General features: G+C 46.0%; 1 protein-coding gene across 1 annotated transcript; it reads right to left on the bottom strand.

Moving 5' to 3' along the window:
* Positions 1-800: 800 nt before the first annotated feature.
* MFSD4B (major facilitator superfamily domain containing 4B) lies at positions 801-22,925 on the bottom strand. Its single transcript, XM_056566336.1, is given in 5 exon segments — positions 801-2,250; positions 5,205-5,321; positions 5,912-6,040; positions 6,043-6,079; positions 22,344-22,925. Coding segments are annotated over 5 exon segments (1,776 nt in total). The 5' UTR covers positions 22,620-22,925; the 3' UTR covers positions 801-1,033.
* Between the last annotated feature and the right edge of the window lie 1,632 nt (positions 22,926-24,557).

The raw sequence follows: 24,557 nt of genomic DNA, 5'->3' as shown, positions 1-24,557 counted from the left end.
GAAATCTGTCAGCTCTAGACCCTGCTCAGGTGTCAGTGCTGTACTGAGCTGCAGGATACATGCCTCCTCCCTCCAGCCTTGGATTTCAGCACTGAGCCATGCACATCAATCAGCCAAAGTAAGGAGGAGGCACAGCAAAGCCTCTATTGATACATGACAGATTTCCTTTAAAACAGCATTGCAGTGAACAACAAGTCCAGCTCTTTATTCCATAAAACAAATCTTTACAGTGGTACCACTTCATTTAACACATATGTACCAGAATGACAACAAATATTGTCTAATATGCAACTGCAATTGTTTGTAGAATGATTTAGGGGGATTTGAGATGCAGTCACAATTCAATCAATTCAATCTTAAGACATTCAACCGTATTAACACAGACAAACAATTGCTTTTAACACTTTTGCTTAAATGGGCACTCATTAAAAAATTGTTTGCTATTGCACTCCTTATGGTAAATAAAAAATATTTCTAATTTACTTTGTTTAAAAAAATTGAAGTTTTCTATGTTCTATTTGTGCTTAAAAAAGCTCAAGAGCACATTATCCCCATCTCATACACAGACTTTGGACAAAAGCCCAAACACAGGAAGTGCAGCCTGGAGTGCTGGGGGGGGGGGGGGGGAGGTGTCCAACCAACAGCATATGGCAGTTAAGTGTGAGAAGCTATGATTGGATGAGGCTGGACACCCCGCACCCCCCCCCCCCCCCCCCTCCAGCACTCCAGGCTGCCCTTCCTGTGTTTGGGCTTCTGTCCAAAGTCTGTGTATGAAGTGGGGGAAAATGTGCTCTTGTGCTTTTTTTACGCACAAATAAAAACATAGAAAACTTCATTTTTTTAAACAAAGTATATTAGAAATATTTTAAGTAGTGCAATAGCAAAAATTAGAGTTACCCTTTAATGAGATGATAATTATAACAGGACAGCTCTTTCATTTTTAAGTACACATTAAAGCAACATATAAATCCTTCAAGCGAATAATCGTAGGCAAATTTAGCCTGAAGTGCCAGCATGTTTTGTCAAGACATTTCTAGTCTTTTTTTTCTCTGTCCGCATCCAGTTTTTTGGAGGGAGATCTACTAGCAATCACATCACTTACTGTCCCATTTTTTGATACCAGTAGGCTGTTGACATCTGAAGCTAAAGTAACTTCTGATGTGCTCTCTTGTATCACAGTGTTGTAGTTTTTACCTCGATCGTTCATTTCAATAGATTCAAAATCTGCTTCATTCCAGTGCTGGGCATCCTCTTCCTCTTCCTCCTCTTCTATTCCAGAACCCGAAAGTAAAGCCCGACGATCCTCACTTTCAATTCCATTCCAGCGTGTCTTGTCTCTTGGACAAGTAGCCAGTTTGTACATAACTGGAAACAGAATTGAAGTCAATACAGAAGAGGCCAAGATTGTGTACATAAGTACTGGATAGGTGGGAAACATTCCCTGAAGGTAACCTACAGAAGCAGGAATAGCCATTTCACCTAGTGCTGCCCCGACAACAAATAAGGAGGCAGACTTTCCTCCTATGGTTGTGTACTGCTGTGCCCAAGAAAAGCCACTAGGAAATGTGGTAGCCATTGAGCCACCATACAATGCGCTACCAACCCAAAGCACAATGGGATGGGTATGAAAAAGGAGTAAAAACAAAGATGCGACAGCACAGCCAATAACACTTAGTAGCAGCATTGTGCCAGGATATAAACATGTTGCAAAACAGATTGCCAGACCTCTTACTGCAGCAAACACTCCCCAAAATATTGAGTTCAGCCCTGCTGCCTCATCATGGTCCATTTCTACTGTAGTGATGGCATAGGTGAAGATATAAGAACCATAAGCAACTTCTGCACCAACATAGCAGAAAAAAAACAAGAAAAGGAGAAATATAAGAGCATTGTGGTACTTGGCTGTCCGTACTTTCTCTTCTGTACTCTTGGCGGCCGATTGGTTTGATTGGGTTTTGCTGTACAAGATAAATAAAAATAACGAAACTAGCAAAATATATGTTGCGATAACAATATAGGATAACATTGCTTTTCTTATTCCCAGAGGCATATCATGTGATTCTTGAGATGTTTGGTTGACACCCAGCAAATCTTGGAATTGAAAGTGAATTTTATCAAGTGGCAGAATTTTTGGGATTAGTTTTGCTAATATTGGAGCCAAGAGAGCCCCTAAAGCAAAACTGAAGTGGAGTGCTTGCACATGAGGTCCAGCTTCATCTCCCCAGGTGTTCAGAATGACCACATTTCCACCTGATGGACAGGAATGTACAACTAATTACTATGATCATGAGACATCAACAACGTGTTTAGAAAGAAAAAAAAATTGTTGGACAAACATTCAATGTAAAATAAATGCTTAACTTATTTTTATTTATAAAAAAAACAAACAAGAATTTTTTTTTATTTTTTTTCTGATTCTGATTTCATTGAACTTATGGGGGGGGGGGGGGGGGGGGGAGTTCTCAAACATTAAAAACCAGATGCAAGTGGATTGTATGATATTTATGGAAGTGTACAGTCCTACTTAGACCAATAGAAAAGGGAAATAGTTCAAATAGTAAACAAGACAGCACTGTAATACTTTGTGCAGTCACTAGAAATAGTACAGGGTTTAAGTACATACAAGCTTGCAGACCTGGTAAGCACTAAAGGGGCTACAGTACAGCACTTTCACAAGTGCCACAGGCTGTTCAGACATCTGATCCACGGTCAATAATCTAATATTGATGGCCTACACTGGGGATAGGTTGTCATTTTTTTAAAGACTGAATAACCCTTTTAATGCACACATTATTAAATTGTTCATAATAAAACAATCAACCAAATTGCCTTTCATGTTCATATACTCTCTAAGTCATTTGGTTAATTCGTTTCAGCAATTTGCTTTCTATTAGAGCAAGGATTTGTTCAGAATGCAGTAATTGAAGGAGACTTATCGACAGGCATTTATCAAGCGATTTAGTTAATTTTTCTTTAATAAAAATGGCGCAAAACTTTCGCACCTGCGACTACGCGATTTTTCGTGCAACATTTTGACTGGAAAGCGAGAAAAGCAAGTTTTCCAAAACATAACTACGTAGTAATAATTTTAAAATGGACTACGGGTAGTCTGGTATTTATTAACTGCGACAGTCGCAACTGCGCAAAAAAAAGTCGCAACAAGGTTAAAAATTTACTCCAGCTCAAACATGGAGCAGAAAAAGCTACTACCAAAGTAAAAAAGGAAAAATTGCTTACGTGAAAGAAAATTATCAACAGGCTGAAACCAGTTGATAAATAAGTCGCACATAAGCAAAAAAAAAGTAAGGAAAAAATTACTAAAAAAAAGAATACATAAGCAAACATTGATAAATGTCCCTCATCATTGGTATTACCCTTTGTTTGGTGGTGACAAGCCACACATTTTTGCACAATTAATCAAAAAGCAAACTTTTGGGAAAGTCATTTAGACTCATTCAAGAAAACAACTTGTGTAGTATGGCATTGTGTTTAGTTTTTTGCAGTGGGGAGGTGGTTTATCAACTGTTGCCAATATTTTGTCTACATCTAAGCTACTTTGACATTTCTGAAAGACAAAAACCTCCTTAAAGGGGTAGTCCAGTGGTGAAAAACGTATCCCCTATCCTAAGGATAGGGGATAAGTTTGAGATCGAGGGGGGGTCCGACCGCTGGGGCCCCCTGCGATCTCTCTGTACGGGGCCCCGGCTCTCGGCCCCAGATAGCGGGTGTCGACCCCCGCACGAAGAAGCGGCCGACACGCCCCCTCAATACATCTCTATGGCAAAGAGCCGGAGATTGCCGAAGGCAGCGCTTCGGCTCTGCCATAGAGTTGTATTGAGGGGGCGTGTCGGCCGCCGCTTCGTGCGGAGGTCGACACGCCCCCTTCCCCCGGGCTGTCGGGGCTCCGTACAGGAGATCGCAGGGGGCCCCAGCGATCGGACCCCCCGCGATCCTGCAACTTATCCCCTATCCTTAGGATAGGGGATAAGTTGCTCACCCACTGAGTCACCACTGGACTACTCCTTTAATAAATGTTTTGACAAAGAACCTTATTTACATAAACACACAGATTTTGCCCCCAGAAAAGTATTGTGCCACAGAGCCAGTCCTTATCTATTTATGCAACAGAACAAAAGTCCTTTTTTAGGTGTCGTATTTTGATGCATATTTGCTGCTGTGTATTTTCCTATCCATTTACCGTATTTTTCGCCGTTATAAGACGCACTTTTTCTTCCCAAAAACTGTGGGGGAAAAGTTGGTGCGTCTTATAAGGCGAATACACACCTATCTCGGCGATCCCTGCGGCCATCAATGGCCGGGACCCCGCCGGTTAATTACAGGACATCCCTGATCGCGGTGATGCCCTGTATTAACCCTTCAGACGTGGCGATCAAAACTGACCGCAGCGTATGAAGCGAAAATAACACTAACCCGGCTGCTCAGTCGGCTGTTCGGGACCGCCGCGGTGAAATCGCAGCATCTCGAACAGCTTACATGACACCGGGAGGGACCTTACCTGCCTCCTCGGTGTCTGCTCTGTGCCGAGATCCCCTGCATGGCCGGTGCTCTCCTTCGTCGTCATCATGTCATCGCTCACAGCCACCCCGTCATCCAATAGGAGCGGCGTGCGTAGCGGCATGCGTAGCGACGTCATGGCGACGACGGAGAGCGAGGATACCCGGCAGCAGAGATGTTCCGGAGCGACGGGGACAGCGATGGAGGGCGACATCCAGGGCAGCGGTGACGGGTCCGGAGCGCCGGGGACACGTGAGTATTACCTCCTATACCAGTGGTCTTCAACCTGCTGACCTCCAGATGTTGCAAACTACAACTCCCAGCATGCCCGGACAGCCCTATACTTTGCATTGTAGTTGGTTCAGAATCTTTATTTTCTAGATTTTTATCCTATAAAATTAGGTGCGTCTTATATGCCGAAAAATACGGTAAGTCAATGGATAGAAAAATCAGCTGGATATTTTGCTAACCAATACGCAGCAGGAAATACACAGCAAAATATGGCATGTGACCCTACCCTTTAATTTCATATAAATATGAGAGAGAGAGAGAAAAAATAAAAGAACTTTGTATGTAGCCTATGAAATATTACAGTAGGGGCCCATCTATGGATGAGATATCATGGCTCCAAACTGTAGTCTGACTGTGTACATTACATCTTCAAAACTTACATTAAACATTATGCTTACCAGTATCTAAGAATCCCATGGAAGTTCCCACAACAGTCATAACTCCAAAAGAAAAAAATGCCTTCTTACACCATGGCAAGACAGAAAGTCCAGCACAAGTTGCCAGCATTGACAATCCTTTATGAAATTAGAAAAATACATTAAGAAGATAAACAACAAAACATTTTTCCCTGTCCAGCTGTAGCATACCATACCAAAACCGCTGGGCTGATGTGTCCTCTTCCCAGGTGGCTTCATATTCTGAATAAGACACCATTCTGGTCCCACTGCTTGCCCACTTGGCCAGGTTTGTGGCTGCCTAATTTTCATGGCTACAGCTATTTGGATCAGACATTTCTTTCTCTAAGCAGCTCTATGACACTCGTCTGATCCACAAGGCAGCAGCTGTGAGAATCGGGCTGTCAAACATTGCCATGTGGCCAAGCAGCAGGACCGAAACGGCGTTGCAGCCAGGAAATGAAGCCACTGAGAAGTGGAGCATTGGCCTGGCTGTTTAATATGAACAATGTAGTTCACATGTTTTCTATATTAAACTTTAGTGAACTGAATACTAGTCTTAATCATCTAACATCAATATTTAGAGAGAAAGACATAAAGCTGATCTGAAAGATGAAGGGCCTTATCTAAGTAATAGGCTACATTAAAAATGATGTGGTTAAACTCCTCACAATGCGTAAAAGACACAATATACTATAAATATCACATACCTAGGAGAAGGTGCTGATTTATGCGGTCAAAAAGGATACCTCCCAAGACAGAGCCACAAAGATATCCTAAGGATCTTCCTACGAAAATATAGGAAATGTTTCCAACAGTGCTTTCCACATTAGCAGCAGGTCAGGGAACGTTGGACCTAACACTGAAATAGCCATTCCCTTTATTTATAAAAAAAAAAAAAAAAAATTACCGGTAAATAAAAAATTTTTCTAGCAGTTGTACAAAGATTTTTCTTCTTTGAACAAAATAAATATATAAATAAATTCTATAATTGTATTAGGCCCTGTATATTTACAGCCAAGGATAGGCTTCAGATCGGTCCTACATGGTCAAGAGAACCCAAACTTAAATGCTAGTTAGAACAGAATCAGATCCCATCAACACCTAAACTCAGTCAGTATTCATGGTGTCTTTTTGTGAAAACTGTTTGATTTTTGAATAGCAAAAAAAATAAATAAAAAAAACACTGTCAGTCCTCAATAATAAAGTATTAGGCCATGTTCACACAGCGAAAATTTCAAATAGCAGACGAGGGGAAAAAAATGCTGGCACTAGGACGGCTCGGAAATTAATTTGGGCATTTCCGAGCTGATTCCGCTGTAAGAATTGCCATGTCAATTCTTTTGGTGAGGGCCAGAATATGGATTTCCACAGCAAAAGTTCCACTGTGTGCCTGGTGCAGGCAAAATCCCATCGAAAGCAATTTGTCTGCTGGATTCCATTCTGAAATTGTAGCGTGCAAATAGGATTAAAAAACAAAAATTTAAAATTTAAAAAAAAAAAAGGAAAAATTCGATAGATAAATAATCTCACTAGGAAGAGAGATATTTTTCCATAAACTGGGTACTCCGGTGGAAAACTTATTTATTTATTTTTTAAATCAACTGGTGCCAGAAAGTTAAACAGATTTGTAAATTACTTCTATAATAAAAATTGTAACCCTTCCAGTACTTATTAGCTGCTGAATAATACAGAGGAAATTCTTTTCTTTTTGGAACACAGAGCTCTCTGCTGACATCACAAGCACAGTGCTCTCTGCTGACATCTCTATCCATTTTAAGAACTGTCCAGAGTAGGAGAGAATCTCCATAGCTAACATATGCTGCTCTGGACAATTCCCAAAACGGACAGAGATGTCAGCAGAGAGCACTGTGTTCCAAAAAGAAAAAAAAAAATGAATTTCCTCTGTAGTATTCAGCTGCTAATAAGTACTGGAAGGATTAAGATTTTTTAATAGAAGGAATATACAAATCTTTAACTTTCTGGGACCAGTTTTATTTAAAAAAAATAAAAAATAAATAAGTTTTCCACTGGAGTACCCCTTTAAGGACAGGCAATTTTGTTCTGTATCTACCTAATCGGTCCTTTTTTGGTAGGGCATGTCAGCAACCTCTGCTTTCAGTCTTTACTGGGTGATACTATACAGACTGTCATGCCCCCTCCCTCAGACTTGCATTGAGGGGGCATGGTCGTGATGTTACGAGGGGCCGTGGCTGCACCCCCGCAGCGCAAAACAGCATTCGGAACATTTACTTCTGAACACTCACCTGTGGAGTACCCCTTTAACCCCTTAAGGACCGGGGTTTTTTCCATTTTTGCATTTTCGTTTTTTGCTCCTTCCCTTTAAAAAATCATAACTCTCAATTTGCACCTAAAAATCCATATGATGGCTTATTTTTTTGCGCCACCAATTCTACTTTGTAATGTCATCAGTCATTGTGCCCAAAAATCTACGGTGAAACGGAAAAAAATTATAATTGTGAGACAAAATTGAAAAAAACGCAGTTTTGTAACTTTTGGGGGCTTCCGTTTCTACACAGTACATTTTTTGGTAAAAATTACACCTGATATTTATTCTGTAGGTCCATACGGTTAAAATGATATAGGTTTGATTTTGTCGGACTTCTGAAAAAATCATAACTTCATGCAGGAAAATGAATACGTTTAAAATTGTCATTTCTGACCCCTATAACTTTTATTTTTCCGTGTCATGGGGCGGTATGAGGGCTCATTTTTTGCGCCGTGATCTGAAGTTTTTAACGGTACCAATTTTGCATTGATTGGACTTATTGATCGCTTTTTATTCATTTTTTCATGATATAAAAAGTGACCAAAAATGCACTATTTTGGACTTTGGAATTTTTTTGCGCGCACGCCATTGACCATACGGTTTAATTAACGATATATTTTTATAATTCGGACATTTCCGCACGCGGCGATACCATATATGTTTATTTTTATTTACACTGTGCTTTTTTTAATGGGAAAAGGGGGGTGATTCAAACTTTTAATAGGGAAGGGGTTAAATGGTATTTATTCACTTTTTTTTTGCAGTGTTATACCTCCCATAGGGACCTATAACACTGCACACACTGATCTATTACATTGATCACTGGTTTCTCATAGGAAACCAGTGATCGTTGATTCTGCCGCTTGACTGCTCATGCCTGGATCTCAGGCACTGAGCAGTCATTCGGCGATCGGACAGCATGGAGGCAGGTAGGGACCCTCCTGCTGTCCTGTAAGCTGTTCGGGATGCCGCGATTTCGCTGCGGCTATCCCGAACAGCCCACTGAGCTAACCGGCATGGTTTCAGTTTCACTTTAGACGCGGCGTTCAACTTTGAACGCCACGTCTAAAGGGTTAATAGCGCGCGGCATAGCAATCAATGCCGCGCGCTATTAGCCACGGGTCCCGGCCGTTGTTAGATGCCGGGCCCGACCTGCTATGACGCGGCGCCACGCCGTGGCCCCGCGTTCTAGATCGGGAGCGGACACATGACGTTCCAGTACGTCATGTGTCCTTAAGGGGTTAAGGACACAGTCAATTTTATTTTTGCATTTTCGTTTTTTTCCTCCTCGACTTCTAAAAATCATAACTTTTATATTTTCATCCACTGACTTAGGCTTCAATGATAAAAATGATAGAGTCTTTATATAATATACACACATGCTGTATTAGTAATTGGTTTTAGCAGTTTTTACTTTTTTCACATCAATCACTACTTTATATGTTTTTATACTCACCTATGTTAATTACAAGTGACGTTTACCTATCGTGAATAAAAACGTGCTACTACGTACTGACGTCAGGTTGGAGCCAGAGGAAGCACTACACAGCGTGAAACATTTGTTGCTCCCCCACCTGTTCGTGCTCCCCAGCCTCTTGTCCGCACCCGTCTACCCTGCTCCCTATTGTGTCATGATCTCCTTGTGATGGAATAAACACTTTTCAAGACGACATTTGGGGTGAGTGCTCCAATTCTTTTCATATCTCTCAGAAGATTATTTAGTGAACTGTTGCACTTTTTTGTGAGCACCCCCTAGTCAAGGTGACACGAGCCATTCAGCCAGGACATATCCAGGTGTGTGATATACCTAAGAATTTATGTCTCAAGATCTGCTCAATTTCGAGGCTTTGGTGCCAGTGTATTTTCTCCCCTTGCATGATTAAAATGATACCCATGATAACCTACTTTTCTATTACTGTCCGGCTTTAAAAAAAATCTGAAACCTTTTAACCAAATTAGTGCATTTAAAATCCCTCTATTTTGAAGACCTATAACTTTTCCATTTTTCCGTATAAGCGGCGGTATGAGGGCTCATTTTTTGCACCGTGATCAGTTTTTTTCTTAAACGCCATTTGCATATATGAAACGTAATTATTATTATTATTTTTTTTTTTTTGGGGGGGGGGGGGATATTATGTGATAAAAAAAAGCAGCAATTTTACACTTTGTTTCTTTACGTTTACGCTGTTCATCCTATGGGATCATTAACATTATATTTTGATAGTTCGGACATTTACGCACGCGGCAATATCAAATAGGTTTATTAAATGTATTTATTTATAAATTTTTGGACACTTTCTGGGGGTAAAATGGGAAAAAGTGGCGATTTACATTTTTATTGGGGGAGGGGATTTTTCACTTTTTTTTTTTACATTTGTTTTACACTTTAATAGTCCCCATAGAGGACTCTTAATAACAATTACCGTATTTATCGGTGTATACCACACACTGGCCTATAACACGCACCCTCATTTTACCAAGGATATTTGGGTAAAAAAAGTTTTTTACCCAAATATCCTTGGTAAAATGAGGGTGCGTGTGTGTGCGTGCGTATACCCCGATACACCCCCAGGAAAGGCAGGGGGAGAGAGGCCGTTGCTGCCCACTTCTCTGCCCCTGTCTGTCCTGGGGTCTAGAGCCCTGCTGCCACAGCTTGTCTCCCGCTTGCTATCTGCACCGCTGCCCATTCTCTCCCCCTGACTATCGGTGCCGGCGTCCAATTGCCGATGCCGATAGCCAGGGGGAGAGAAGCGGCGCCGGCAATGGGGCAGCGGCGCCCATAGCCAGGGGGAAAGAAGGGGCAGCGGCACCCATTGCCAGCGCCGCTGCCCCGTTGCCTCCCCCATCCCCGGTTGTATAATTACCTGTTGCCAGGGTCGGGTCCGCGCTGCTTCAGGCCTCCGGTGTGCGTCCCATGCGTCATTGCTATGCACTGCACGGCGCAATGACGAGTGACGTCATTGCGTCTCGCAGCGCATATCAACGACGCAGGGGACGCACACCTGAGGCCTGAAGCAGCGCGGACCCCACCCCGGCAACAGGTAATTATACAACCGGGGATGGGGGAGGCAACGGCGCCAGCAATGGGTGCTGCTGCCCCTTCTCTCCCCCTGTCTGTCGGCGCCGCTGCCCCATTGCCAGCACCGCTTCTCTCCCTCTGGCTATCGGCGTCGGCAATGGGGCAGCGGCACCAATAGCCAGGGGGAGAGAACGGGCAGCGGCACCGATAGCCAGGGGGAGAGAACGGGCAGCGGCACCGATAGCCAGGGGGAGAGAAGGGCCGGCAGCAGGGCTCTAGACTCCAGGACAGGCAGGGGCAGAGAAGCCGGCAGCGACAGCAGGTCTCTGCACCTGCAAAGCCGCTGCAGTTCATCGATTTAAAGCGCCCGCTTTAAATCATTGAACTGCAGCGGCTTATAGGCGTATAACACGCAGGTAGACTTTAGGCTAAAATTTTTGCCTAAAAAGTGCGTGTTATACGCCGATAAATACGGTATTTGATTGGCATTACTGTCCAGTGCTATGCATTGTTATCGCCTATCTTCTGCTCAATCTCAGACCACATCAGAAGACCCCAGGAGACTGACGAAGGAAGGTGAGGGGACCTCCAGCGCCGTGGGTGATCCGATCATCCATTTTAGTGGCCACAGAGGCCGTGATCTGTATTGATAATGGCATCTGAGGGGTTAATGACACACATCATAGTGAGCGCCGATTTGCGCCATTACCGGTGGACCACTCCGGTGCTCGCGGTCATGTACAGGACGTAAATGTACGTTCTGGTGCATTAAGTACCAGGGCACAAGGACGTAATTTACGTCCTGTGTCGTTAAGCGGTTAAAGGAAGCAGCAATGTTAAAATGAAGCCCTCTAATAAAAGGCGTATAGCCATAATATGGATTAGTATTGCATAAATCCATAATACTGCAGTCATAAAAGTCTGTGGGCACATACTGAACCTCCAGCCATTGACACGCTTTGCAGATCTGGACTGTTCATAGCATGGTTTGTTGAGTATGGCCAGAAAGAAACGATGTCCAGCGCGGCAGCTCTAATGTAGATCCGATCTTTATTGATAACAGCATCTACAGCATCGCATCTACATTAGAGCTACCACGCTGGACATAGTTTCCCTCTAGGCTATTGCATGCGGTGAGGTCTGCACTGGTCCATGATGCAAAGGGCAAAAAGGGGTGAGCTGGACTTTTCTTGTCTTTATCTATGTTGAGACTTGTTTCAAGTTACTATGGTCCAGAAAAGACCATTGTATGTTGAGGCCACTGTAAGTTGAGGGACCACTGTGTTATAAACCTGGCTAGCGAAGAAGACAGTGGCATAAGAAGGCACATGGCAGTACAACTTGAAGTGGCTTTTGGAAAGGAAAAGGTGCTTTGTTGCTCTTAGAACTCCTTAAGAAGTGAAATGTAAGAATCCTGCACGTGCGGGCTCTTCTGTTTTCAGCGACGATCATATCACAGGGGGTCCGATGAGCCCCCTGAGCTAACAGTCAATATTCATTTATGCCTTTAAATGCCATGATCTGCACTGATCGCAGCATCTAAAGGGTTAATGATGGGGACCGGAGAGATTGTGGCTCTATCATTTGCGGTGAGTGTACTGCTACTGTAAGTGGTCAACACTCACCGCATATGATGCAAGCAAAGCTCCTGCGCTCGCCTAAGTCATTTAACGCTTCAGGGCATACATTTACACCCTGATGTGTTAAGTTCCAGATGACAACGGCTTACATTTACGCCCTGCATTGTCTCCAAACTCTCTCACATCTAAGATACATGCTCAATGTAAACCTACTATAATCTGCTAAACAGGGTGCCAATGGTGGACCTACCAATTCCTGTGTTCTCATATGCCAAATGAGCTGCTCAGTGCTGGGCTGAGTGCAAAATCAGCTAGAGGATACCACACTTATACCACCCTCAGAGTATTATTTCTGGAAGGGAGGAACATACCAGTCCTGCTGCAGGGTTAATGCCCTTCTACGACCCTGCCCAGCTTTCTTGTGTAACAGCCTGTGTCGTGGTATATGCTCCATGCACCTGATACTGTGTGACTGCCAGGTGACTGCCATTGTAGTTTATAGATGCTCCTGTTTACCTCGGTTGTTATCTACTCATTGCTGTTTGGGGGTTGTGCGTACCGCCGTTTGTTGAGGTTTCTATTTATGTCTGTTTCTATTTTTAAAAGTCTATGACTCTGTCCAGCTTTTCTTGTATAACAGCCTGTGTTATGGTACACGCTCAATGCTCCTGATACTGTGTAAAGAGACACGGCATACCTTCTCCCAACAGCAAGTACGTGCCACCTGGAGAGGCTGGACTACTTGTTCGGGGGTGGTCTTTCTGTTGCTTCTTCAGTACACATGTCATTAAGGGGTTTTCAAATCAACAGGTGCCAGAAAGTTATATAGATTTGTAATTTATTTCTATTTAAAAATCTCAATCCTTCAAGTACTTATCAGCTTCTGTATACTCCCGATGAAGTTGTGTAGTTCTTTCCAGTTGGACCACAGTGCTCTCTGCTGACACCTCAGTCCCTGTCAGGAACTGTCCAGAGAAGGAGGGGTTTGCTAGGAGGATTTTCATGATCTGGACAGTTCCTGACATAGCCAGAGATGTCAGCAGAGAGCACTGTAGTCAGACTGGAAAGAACTACATAACTTCCTCTGGAGCATACAGCAGCTAATAAATAGTGGAAGGCTTAAGTAATTTACAAATCTATATATAAAACTTTCTTGCACCTAATAATTTCCACTGGAGTACCCCTTTAAAGTGACACCATGTGTACTGGAGACGCAATAGAAAGACCACCCCAAACAAATAGTTCAGCACCTCCAGGTGGCACATACTTGCTGTTAGGAGAAGGCTTGCTGTATCTCTAACAGTATCAGGAGCAAATGTTGATCTGCAAACATTTTTTGTCCACACCCCTTAAGCTAAGTTTCCACTTGGTTTATTTTCTGGCAGTTTTTGGATATCTGCCACTGCAGTTTTTGAGCCAAAGTCAGAAGTGGATCCATAAGGGAGGAGAAGTGTAAGTCCTTCCTTTATATGTCCTATTCCTTCTGAATAAACTTCTGGTTTCGGCTCAAAAACTGCAGTGGCAGATCTCCAAAAACTGCCAGAAAAAAAACAAGTGGAAACTTAGCCTTAAACTTGCGCCAAAACAGTAGAAATTAACAGTCGCTTATGCAAGCTTGCAGCTGTGCCCGATGCAAGAACCAGAAAGTTCACGCACAAGAAGGGTGAGCGGTACTTCGTACCACAAGTTTAATTTGCAGGACTTGTTTCACCAATGTAATTAAGACTGATACATCGCAATCTTTATTTGCAGGACTATTGAGAAACAGTATCAGGCTGGGTTCAAGTTTTGTCCCATACGGGAGCGCATACGGCAGGGGGGAGCTAAAACATTGCGCTCCCGTATGTGACCGTATGCGCTCCGATATGTCATTCATTTCAATGAGCCGACCGGAGTGAAACGTTCGGTCCGGTCGGCTCATTTTTGCGTTGTATGCGCTTTTACAACCGGACCTAAAACCGTGGTTGACCACAGTTTTAGGTCCGGTTATAAAAGCGCATACGGCGCAAAAATGAGCCGACCGGACCGAACGTTTCACTCCGGTCGGCTCATTGAAATGAATGACATACGGGAGCGCATACGGTCACATACGGGAGCGCAAGGTTTTAGCTCCCCCCTGCCGTATGCGCTCCCGTATGGGACAAAACGTAGTGTGAACCCAGCCTCACACAGTGGATGGTGCATGTTTTCTCTTCCTTTAGAAACCTTACTTCCAACTATATTTGCAGGAAATTCCTACTTATAGGTTCCAATCTGCCATATAAGACTTTTTTCACAGGTCCTTTTCCACCTATACAGGATGTTTATTACATTTATGCCACAGTACCAAACCGCATCTATTAAGGACTGAGCAGTTTTGAGCAATATATATTTATTTTTTTAGATTATTTATCTATGCCCGCCGTGGTGTACACTTATATTTTTTAGCTTTGTCTTTATAGAATTGGTACTGGTCACCACAAGGGCCCTGTGGGTGTCCTACTTTTATCCTGTACGGTCTCATCAATAAAATCTAGTTGTATTTATTCTGTATCCATTTTGAACAGAGCGCCAGTAATCCGTTTTTTTAGCCATTGTTTTGGTATCTAGCTCTATTTTCCCTGGGAACAGGAACAGCAGCTTTTTGTTAACCAGAAAGAAAATCTGACAGCTAGTTCACCCGCACTAAACCCAGTATACCCTGTTATAGTGTGGTTGAAGAGCTGTAAAATGAGGGGTTACTTACTGAAATCTGTTGATTAGGTACTGCGTTATGCTTGTAAATAGTTTTATTCTTAATGAGGGGCATTTACTAATCTTTTACTATGTAGTCTGGTTTTTACCCTGTTTTTTTCTACTTCATTTTTGACTATGCGACAAATTTACTAAATTGCTGCACGGCATTAATAAATTTGGCACACATAGGCAAAAGTGGGAAATTTACTTCATGTAGTAGAAAAAATTGTCTGTTCCTTTTTCCTGCTGTCTGAATAGGTTTGGCTGCTGGTTTCCTTCTGGATCTTTTGTTTTTGAGTTTTTTTTTTTAGCTTTTTCACCACATCTAAATAATTCAATAACTACAGTGGTCCCTCAAGTTACAATATTAATTGGTTCCAGGAAAACCATTGTAAGTTGAAACCATTGTATGTTGAGACCATAACTCTATGGAAACGTGGTAATTGGTTCTAAAGGCACCAAAATGTCATCCAAAATAGGAAAAAGTGACAAAGAAAAATAAGTAGATAACTGATATAGATAAAGCAAATCCTTCCATATAAAAGTAATAAAGATCTGCTGGGAGCTGTAAATCACTGTCTATGTCAGTGTTTCCCAAGCAGGGAGCCTCCAGCTGTTGCAAAACTATAACTCCCAGCATGCATGGACAGCCAAAGGCTGTCCGGGCATGCTGGGAGTTGTAGTTTTGCAAAAGATGGGGCCACCCTGCTTGGCAAACACTGGTCTATGTAGAGGACAGGAGCTTCTTCAGGGGTCCTGTACAGTACAGGCAATGTCCCAAACAAGTAATGGAGTCGCCCTCACCTGGTGTCCAAAAGAGCAGCTAACCCTGATACAGGTAAAGTGTACAGAACATGTAATACCAGACACCAGTCAGTGCATACACTTCAGTAATACAGGGGTTTTACCAGTGAATGCCCATTTTGATTGGTCAGTTCTTCCAGCCATTGACACGTTTTACAGATCTGGACTGTCTGTAGCATTGTATGTTGAGTCTGGTTTCAACTTACGATGGTCCAGAAAAGACCATTGTATGTTGAAACTATTGTATGTTGAGGCCATTGTAAGTTGAGGGATCACTGTAAATTGTAGTCATGGCTCAGAAGTGGTAAACGGCGTTTAGTGTGTGTGTGTTTATTACATTTTTTTAACACAGTTTTTTTCTCCCTAAATGTACTTACACTTTTTTTTTTTTTGGTTACTTCTTCTACAGATCTGTGTATCCTGTGGACTCCTTCGGATTCGGTGGACTACTTCGATGACCAGCGTTTTTCTTTGCTTGATGTTAATAAAATGGTTAACGAGGGCTTGTGGGGGAGTGTTTTTTGTAATAAATTTTTTTTAAAACCTGTTGTGTTTTATTTTTATTTTACTTTACTAGACAGGCTTAGTAGTGGAAGCTGTCTTATAGACTGAGTCCATTACTAAGCCGGGCTTAGCGTTAGCCACAAAAACAGCTAGCGCTAACCCCCAATTATTACCCCGGCACCCAACACCACAGGGGTGCCGGGAAGAGCCGGTACCAACAGGCCCGGAGAGTCAAAAATGGCGCTCCTGGGCCTAGGCGGTAACAGGCTGGCGTTATTTAGGTTGGGGAGGGCCAGTAACAATGGTCCTCGCCCACCCTGGGAACGTCAGGCTGCTACTGTTTGGTTGGTATTTGGTTGAGAATAAAAATAGGGGGACCCTATGCGTTTTTTTAATATATTTAATTATTTATTTAAAAAAAAAAAAAAAACGCATAGGGTCCCCCCTATTTTCATTCTCAGCCAAATACCAACCAAACAGTAACAGCCTGACGTTCCCAGGGTGGGCGAGGACCATTGTTACTGGCCCTCCCCAGCCTAAATAACGCCAGCCTGTTACCGCCTAGGCCCAGGAGCGCCATTTTTGACGCTCCAGGCCTGTTGGTACCGGCTCTTCCCGGCATCCCTGTGGCGTTGGGTAAAGGGGTAATAATAGGGGGTTAGCGCTAGCTGTTTTTGTGGCTAGCGCTAAGCCCAGGTTAGTAATGGACTCTGTCTATAAGACAGCTTCCACTACTAAGCCTGTCTAGTAAAGTAAGAAAAAAACACAACAGGTTTTAAAAAATTTTTTATTACAAAAAACACTCCCCCACAAGCCCTCGTTAACCATTTTATTAAAATCAAACAAAGAAAAACGCTGGTCATCGAAGTAGTCCACCGAATCCGAAGGAGTCCACAGGATAAACGGATCTGAAATGAGAAGAAAACAAAAAAAATGGGTTAGTACATTTATTATCACCTGCTCACACATCTCCCGCCCCGCACGACTACAACTGCCAGCATGCCCTTACAGTAAGGACATGCTGGGAGTTGTAGTTGTGTGGTGCAGGAGATGTGTGGGCAAGTGACAAGCTTGTCCCCTGCCCCCAGCTGCAGGACTACAACTCCCAGCATGCCCTTACAGTAAGGTGGGGCGGAGGCCGGGCACAGTGTTTCCCAACCTGGGACTTGTAGTTTTGCAACATCTGGAGGCACCCTGGTTGGGAAACACTGTTTTAGGCCAGTGTTTCCCAACCAGGGTGCCTCCAGATGTTGCAAAACTACAAGCCCCAGCATGCCTGGACAGTCAAAGGCTGTCTAGGTATGCTGGGAGTTGTAGTTTTGCAACATCTGGAGGCAACCTGGCTGGGAAACACTGGCCTAAAACAGTGTTTCCCAACCAAGGTGCCTCCAGATGTTGCAAAACTACAAGTCCCAGCATGCCTGGACAGTCAAAGGCTGTCTAGGCATGCTGGGAGTTGTAGTTTTGCAACATCTGGAGGCAACCTGGCTGGGAAACACTGGCCTAAAACAGTGTTTCCCAACCAGGGTGCCTCCAGATGTTGCAAAACTACAAGTCCCAGCATGCCTGGACAGTCAAAGGCTGTCTAGGCATGCTGGGAGTTGTAGTTTTGCAACATCTGGAGGCAACCTGGCTGGGAAACACTGGCCTAAAACAGTGTTTCCCAACCAGGGTGACTGTTTTAGGCCAGTGTTTCCCAACTGTTTTAGGCCAGTGTTTCCCAACAAGGGTGCCTCCAGGCAAAACTACAACTCCCAGCATGCCCGGACAGCCAAAGGGTGTCCAGGCATGCTGGGAGTTGTAGTCTTGCAACATTTGGAGGCACCCTGGTTGGGAAGCTTGCGCAACTTACCGGCTTCCGTAGGATCCAGCGCTGCACGACACTGCCGCGCGACACTGCCGCGCGACGATCTCCGTCAGCGATCGTCGCTGGAGCCTCGGAAGGGTAAGTGAACGTTTTCGCCGGTCCCCTTCAGCTGTTTAGTTTTGCAACAGCTGGAGGACTACAGTTTACAGACCACACACCAGTGGTCTGCAAACTGTGGCCCTCCAGCTGTTGCAAAACTACAACTCCCAGCATGCCTGGACAGCCAATGGCTGTCCAGTCATGCTGGGAGTTGTAGTCTTGCAACATCTGGAGGCACCCTGGTTGGGAAACACTGTTTTAGGCCAGTGTTTCCCAACAAGGGTGCCTCCAGCTGTTGCAAAACTACAACTCCCAGCATGCCCGGACAGCCAATGGCTGTCCAGGCATGCTGGGAGTTGTAGTCTTGCAACATCTGGAGGCACCCTGGTTGGGAAACACTGTTTTAGGCCAGTGTTTCCCAACAAGGGTGCCTCCAGGCAAAACTACAACTCCCAGCATGCCCGGACAGCCAAAGGGTGTCCAGGCATGCTGGGAGTTGTAGTCTTGCAACATTTGGAGGCACCCTGGTTGGGAAGCTTGCGCAACTTACCGGCTTCCGTAGGATCCAGCGCTGCACGACACTGCCGCGCGACGATCTCCGTCAGCGATCGTCGCTGGAGCCTCGGAAGGGTAAGTGAACGTTTTCGCCGGTCCCCTTCAGCTGTTTAGTTTTGCAACAGCTGGAGGACTACAGTTTACAGACCACACACCAGTGGTCTGCAAACTGTGGCCCTCCAGCTGTTGCAAAACTATAACACCCAGCATGCCCTGACAGCCAAAGCCTATGGCTCTCAGGGCAGGAGCCCGGGCTGACATTACAGTGCAGCCGCCCGGGCTCCTCATACGGTCTCCCCGCTACCCCCCTTGTCTCCCGCCCGGGCTCCTCATACGGCCTCCCCGCTCCCCCCCCCCCTTGTCTCCCGCCCGCGCCGCTCAGCTCCCGCTGCTACAAGACTACAACTCCCAGCGTGTCCTCACTGTAAGGGCATGCTGGGACTTGTAGTCTTGCAACAGCAGACAGATGGTAGTTGTGTGGCGCTGGCAGGTGAGAGGGGGGGATGTAAATCACTGCAGTGTCCCGGTAGCGCAGTGAGGGTAGCAGGGAGAAAGTATGTCGGAGCCCGGGCGGCAGTAGCTTTTCCTGCTCCATGTTGGAGCTGGAGTAAATTTAGTCAATTTTTATGGCCGTTGCGACAGTTTATTGCGCAACTGCGACTGTCTCAGTTAATAAATTCCTGACCACTGCAAGTAAAAACTGAAAACTAGCGTAAATTAAGCGGGAAATTTTTTTTTGACTTTCTAGCTCTTGCTAGAGAAAGTCGCACAATTTATAGGGTAGGCGCAATTGCGACAATTTTGCGCCAAAAATAGTCAGAAAAAAATGACTAAACCCCTTAGTAAATGCCCCCCAATGTGCCCTAGCACACTGGAGGTGGGGAGCCAGCTGGCCAAGCTCCCGTCTCATCCATATTCCCGTCCCCTTCATTATTATGCAAATGAAGGCCGCATGTGAGCGCTCTGCTCTGTGTGCTCACCTTCGGCCTTCATTAGCATAATAATGATGGGGACGGGGCAATATAAAAGAGACAGGGGAGCTCTGCCAGCCAGCTTCCAGCCTCCAATGTGTGCTGGGGCACATTAGAAATAAAACTATTTACAAGCATAACAGCACCTACCCAATGGATTTCAGTGAGTAACCCCTCATTTTACAGCTCTTCACCCACACCACTGGAATTAGTACTGATGAACTAACTGTCAGATTCTCTTCAATGTGTTAATGGCATTAAATACTAGTTTGTTTACTTATTTTGCAATATTGTAGATATCATAATACATTTTTGGTGGTGTCAGCATAGGGCTACAGGTGATATAGGTAAACTAGTAACTAGGGCACTAGAGTTCCCATCCTGTATATTATTGAGTGTCTCTCTGCATCAGGGGATCCATTCCCTACACATCGGGGGAGATTCAGAAAGACCTGTGCTGAGGAAAAGTTGACAAGTTGCCCATAACCAATTCGATTGCTTTTATTTTTCACAGGCATTTTCAAAAACAAAAGCAGTCTTATTAGTTGCTATGGGCAACTGGTCAACATTTCATAGTTTTGATAAATCTCCCCTAGTAGCTTTGCCCAGAGTTGCACCTGCCCTGCACATTGATCCCTATACACCCTTTTTATAATAGTGTTGTCTTCCCCCAGGATCACCTGCCCTGAACTATTGATCTCTACACATCCCGTATATTATAGTGTAGTTTTGCATCATGTGATCCATTCCCTACTCTCTGTTATAATAGTGCAGCCTCTCCCCAGGGTCACTGCCCTGAACTATTGATCTCTACACATCCTGTATATTATAGTGTAGCATCATGTGATCCATTCCCTACTCTCTGTTATAATAGTGCAGCCTCTCCCCAGGTTCACTGCCCTGAACTATTGATCTCGACACACCTCGTATATTATAGTGTAGCATCATGTGATCCATTCCCTACTCTCTTATAATAGTGCAGCCTCTCCCCAGGTTCACTGCCCTGAACTATTGATCTCTACACACCCTGTATATTATAGTGTAGCATCATGTGATCCATTCCCTACTCTCTGTTATAATAGTGCAGCCTCTCCCCAGGTTCACCTGCCATGAACTATTGATCTCTACACATCCTGTATATTATAGTGTAGCATCATGTGATCCATTCCCTACTCTCTGTTATAATAGTGCAGCCTCTCCCCAGGTTCACCTGCCCTGAACTATTGATCTCGACACACCTCGTATATTATAGTGTAGCATCATGTGATCCATTCCCTACTCTCTTATAATAGTGCAGCCTCTCCCCAGGTTCACTGCCCTGAACTATTGATCTCTACACACCCTGTATATTATAGTGTAGCATCATGTGATCCATTCCCTACTCTCTGTTATAATAGTGCAGCCTCTCCCCAGGTTCACCTGCCCTGAACTATTGATCTCGACACACCTCGTATATTATAGTGTAGCATCATGTGATCCATTCCCTACTCTCTGTTATAATAGTGCAGCCTCTCCCCAGGTTCACTGCCCTGAACTATTGATCTCTACACACCCTGTATATTATAGTGTAGCATCATGTGATCCATTCCCTACTCTCTGTTATAATAATGCAGCCTCTCCCCAGGTTCACCTGCCATGAACTATTGATCTCTACACATCCTGTATATTATAGTGTAGCATCATGTGATCCATTCCCTACTCTCTGTTATAATAGTGCAGCCTCTCCCCAGGTTCACCTGCCCTGAACTATTGATCTCTACACACCCTGTATATTATAGTGTAGCATCATGTGATCCATTCCCTACTCTCTGTTATAATAGTGCAGCCTCTCCCCAGGTTCACCTGCCCTGAACTATTGATCTCGACACACCTCGTATATTATAGTGTAGCATCATGTGATCCATTCCCTACTCTCTTATAATAGTGCAGCCTCTCCCCAGGTTCACTGCCCTGAACTATTGATCTCTACACACCCTGTATATTATAGTGTAGCATCATGTGATCCATTCCCTACTCTCTGTTATAATAGTGCAGCCTCTCCCCAGGTTCACCTGCCATGAACTATTGATCTCTACACATCCTGTATATTATAGTGTAGCATCATGTGATCCATTCCCTACTCTCTGTTATAATAGTGCAGCCTCTCCCCAGGTTCACTGCCCTGAACTATTGATCTCTACCCACCCTGTATATTATAGTGTAGCATCATGTGATCCATTCCCTACTCTCTGTTATAATAGTGCAGCCTCTCCCCAGGGTCACTGCCCTGAACTATTGATCTCTACACATCCTGTATATTATAGTGTAGCATCATGTGATCCATTCCCTACTCTCTGTTATAATAGTGCAGCCTCTCCCCAGGTTCACCTGCCCTGAACTATTGATCTCTACACACCTCGTATATTATAGTGTAGTTTTGCATCATGTGATCCATTCCGTACTCTCTGTTACAGTAGTGCAGCCTCTCCCCAGGGTCACTGCCCTGAACTATTGATCTCTACACATCCTGTATATTATAGTGTAGCATCATGTGATCCATTCCCTACTCTCTGTTACAGTAGTGCAGCCTCTCCCCAGGGTCACTGCCCTGAACTATTGATCTCTACACATCCTGTATATTATAGTGTAGCATCATGTGATCCATTCCCTACTCTCTGTTATAATAGTGCAGCCTCTCCCCAGGGTCACTGCCCTGCACTAGACCCGGACCCTGAGAGGAGACAGGAGATTGCGCCGTGTAATGAGACCATTAGCAGGGTAGAGACACATGACAGGCTGCAGCTGATATAAGCCCTTACCAGCCCCAGGAAAGCGGCGCACATGACGGTGGTCACAGCGCACTTCAGGCCCCCGCACTGCTGCCCGCTCCTGTCCCTCAGGCCTCCGGGCACCAGCCGCACGTCATCCTCCGCTCTCCTCCGCCGACTCCCGCCTTCCTCATCCTCCCGGTTGCCTCTCACACTTGCCGACCGCTTCTCAAACAAAGTGTCTTCTTCCTCCTCCTCGTCACCGGCCTCTTCGTCCTCCGCCCGGGCGAAGCGCACTTGCTTCTTTTTTTTACCGTTCCCCGCCATGTGCCCTGTATTCTGCCGTCACTTAGAGCCCCGGCCTCATATTTCCCACAGGATCCGGCTCTGGCCCTTTCACGGGGACAACCCGGATGTAGCAGCCCCAGCCGAGCGGTGACAGGCCGGGTGTTACCTGGGTGGGAGGAGCGGAAAGAGCCGTCCCCTTCTTCCCGCAGCCTCACTTCCCCGGTCCCCGGGATTTCCTTCTTCCCGCAGCCCTCACTTCCCCGGTCCCCGGGATTGCCTTCTTCCCGCAGCCCTCACTTCCCCGGTCCCCGGGATTGCCTTCTTCCCGCAGCCCTCACTTCCCCGGTCCCCGGGATTGCCTTCTTCCCGCAGCCCTCACTTCCCCGGGATTGCCTTCTTCCCGCAGCCCTCACTTCCCCGGCCCGGTCCCCGGGATTGCCTTCTTCCCGCAGCCCTCACTTCCCCGGCCCGGTCCCCGGGATTTCCTTCTTCCCACAGCCCTCACTTCCCCGGGATTTCCTTCTTCCCGCAGCCCTCACTTCCCCGGGATTTCCTTCTTCCCGCAGCCCTCACTTCCCCGGGATTTCCTTCTTCCCGCAGCCCTCACTTCCCCGGGATTTCCTTCTTCCCGCAGCCCTCACTTCCCCGGGATTTCCTTCTTCCCGCAGCCCTCACTTCCCCGGGATTGCCTTCTTCCCGCAGCCCTCACTTCCCCGGCCCGGTCCCCGGGATTGCCTTCTTCCCGCAGCCCTCACTTCCCCGGGATTGCCTTCTTCCCGCAGCCCTCACTTCCCCGGGATTGCCTTCTTCCCGCAGCCCTCACTTCCCCGGCCCGGTCCCCGGGATTGCCTTCTTCCCGCAGCCCTCACTTCCCCGGCCCGGTCCCCGGGATTTCCTTCTTCCCACAGCCCTCACTTCCCCGGGATTTCCTTCTTCCCGCAGCCCTCACTTCCCCGGGATTTCCTTCTTCCCGCAGCCCTCACTTCCCCGGGATTTCCTTCTTCCCGCAGCCCTCACTTCCCCGGGATTTCCTTCTTCCCGCAGCCCTCACTTCCCCGGGATTTCCTTCTTCCCGCAGCCCTCACTTCCCCGGGATTTCCTTCTTCCCGCAGCCCTCACTTCCCCGGGATTTCCTTCTTCCCGCAGCCCTCACTTCCCCGGGATTTCCTTCTTCCCACAGCCCTCACTTCCCCGGTCCCCGGGATTGCCTTCTTCCCGCAGCCCTCACTTCCCCGGGATTGCCTTCTTCCCGCAGCCCTCACTTCCCCGGCCCGGTCCCCGGGATTGCCTTCTTCCCGCAGCCCTCACTTCCCCGGGATTGCCTTCTTCCCGCAGCCCTCACTTCCCCGGGATTGCCTTCTTCCCGCAGCCCTCACTTCCCCGGGATTGCCTTCTTCCCGCAGCCCTCACTTCCCCGGCCCGGTCCCCGGGATTGCCTTCTTCCCGCAGCCCTCACTTCCCCGGCCCGGTCCCCGGGATTTCCTTCTTCCCACAGCCCTCACTTCCCCGGGATTTCCTTCTTCCCGCAGCCCTCACTTCCCCGGGATTTCCTTCTTCCCGCAGCCCTCACTTCCCCGGGATTTCCTTCTTCCCGCAGCCCTCACTTCCCCGGGATTTCCTTCTTCCCGCAGCCCTCACTTCCCCGGGATTTCCTTCTTCCCGCAGCCCTCGCTTCCCCGGGATTTCCTTCTTCCCGCAGCCCTCGCTTCCCCGGGATTTCCTTCTTCCCGCAGCCCTCGCTTCCCCGGGATTTCCTTCTTCCCGCAGCCCTCACTTCCCCGGGATTTCCTTCTTCCCGCAGCCCTCACTTCCCCGGGATTTCCTTCTTCCCGTAGGGTACATGGCGGGACATTAGAAGTGGACCCAGTGCGCTATGTTCTCAGTCTCGCCTTGTTCCTCGTTTTCAGTCCCAAAATTTTACTTAGGCTGGGTTCTCACCACATTTTTGCAATACAGTTCCCCTATCAGGTTTTTGAT

The sequence above is a fragment of the Hyla sarda genome, chromosome 3 (assembly GCF_029499605.1).
Source record: "Hyla sarda isolate aHylSar1 chromosome 3, aHylSar1.hap1, whole genome shotgun sequence".
NCBI lineage: Eukaryota > Metazoa > Chordata > Amphibia > Anura > Hylidae > Hyla > Hyla sarda.
This window is presented reverse-complemented; position numbering and strand designations above follow the sequence as displayed.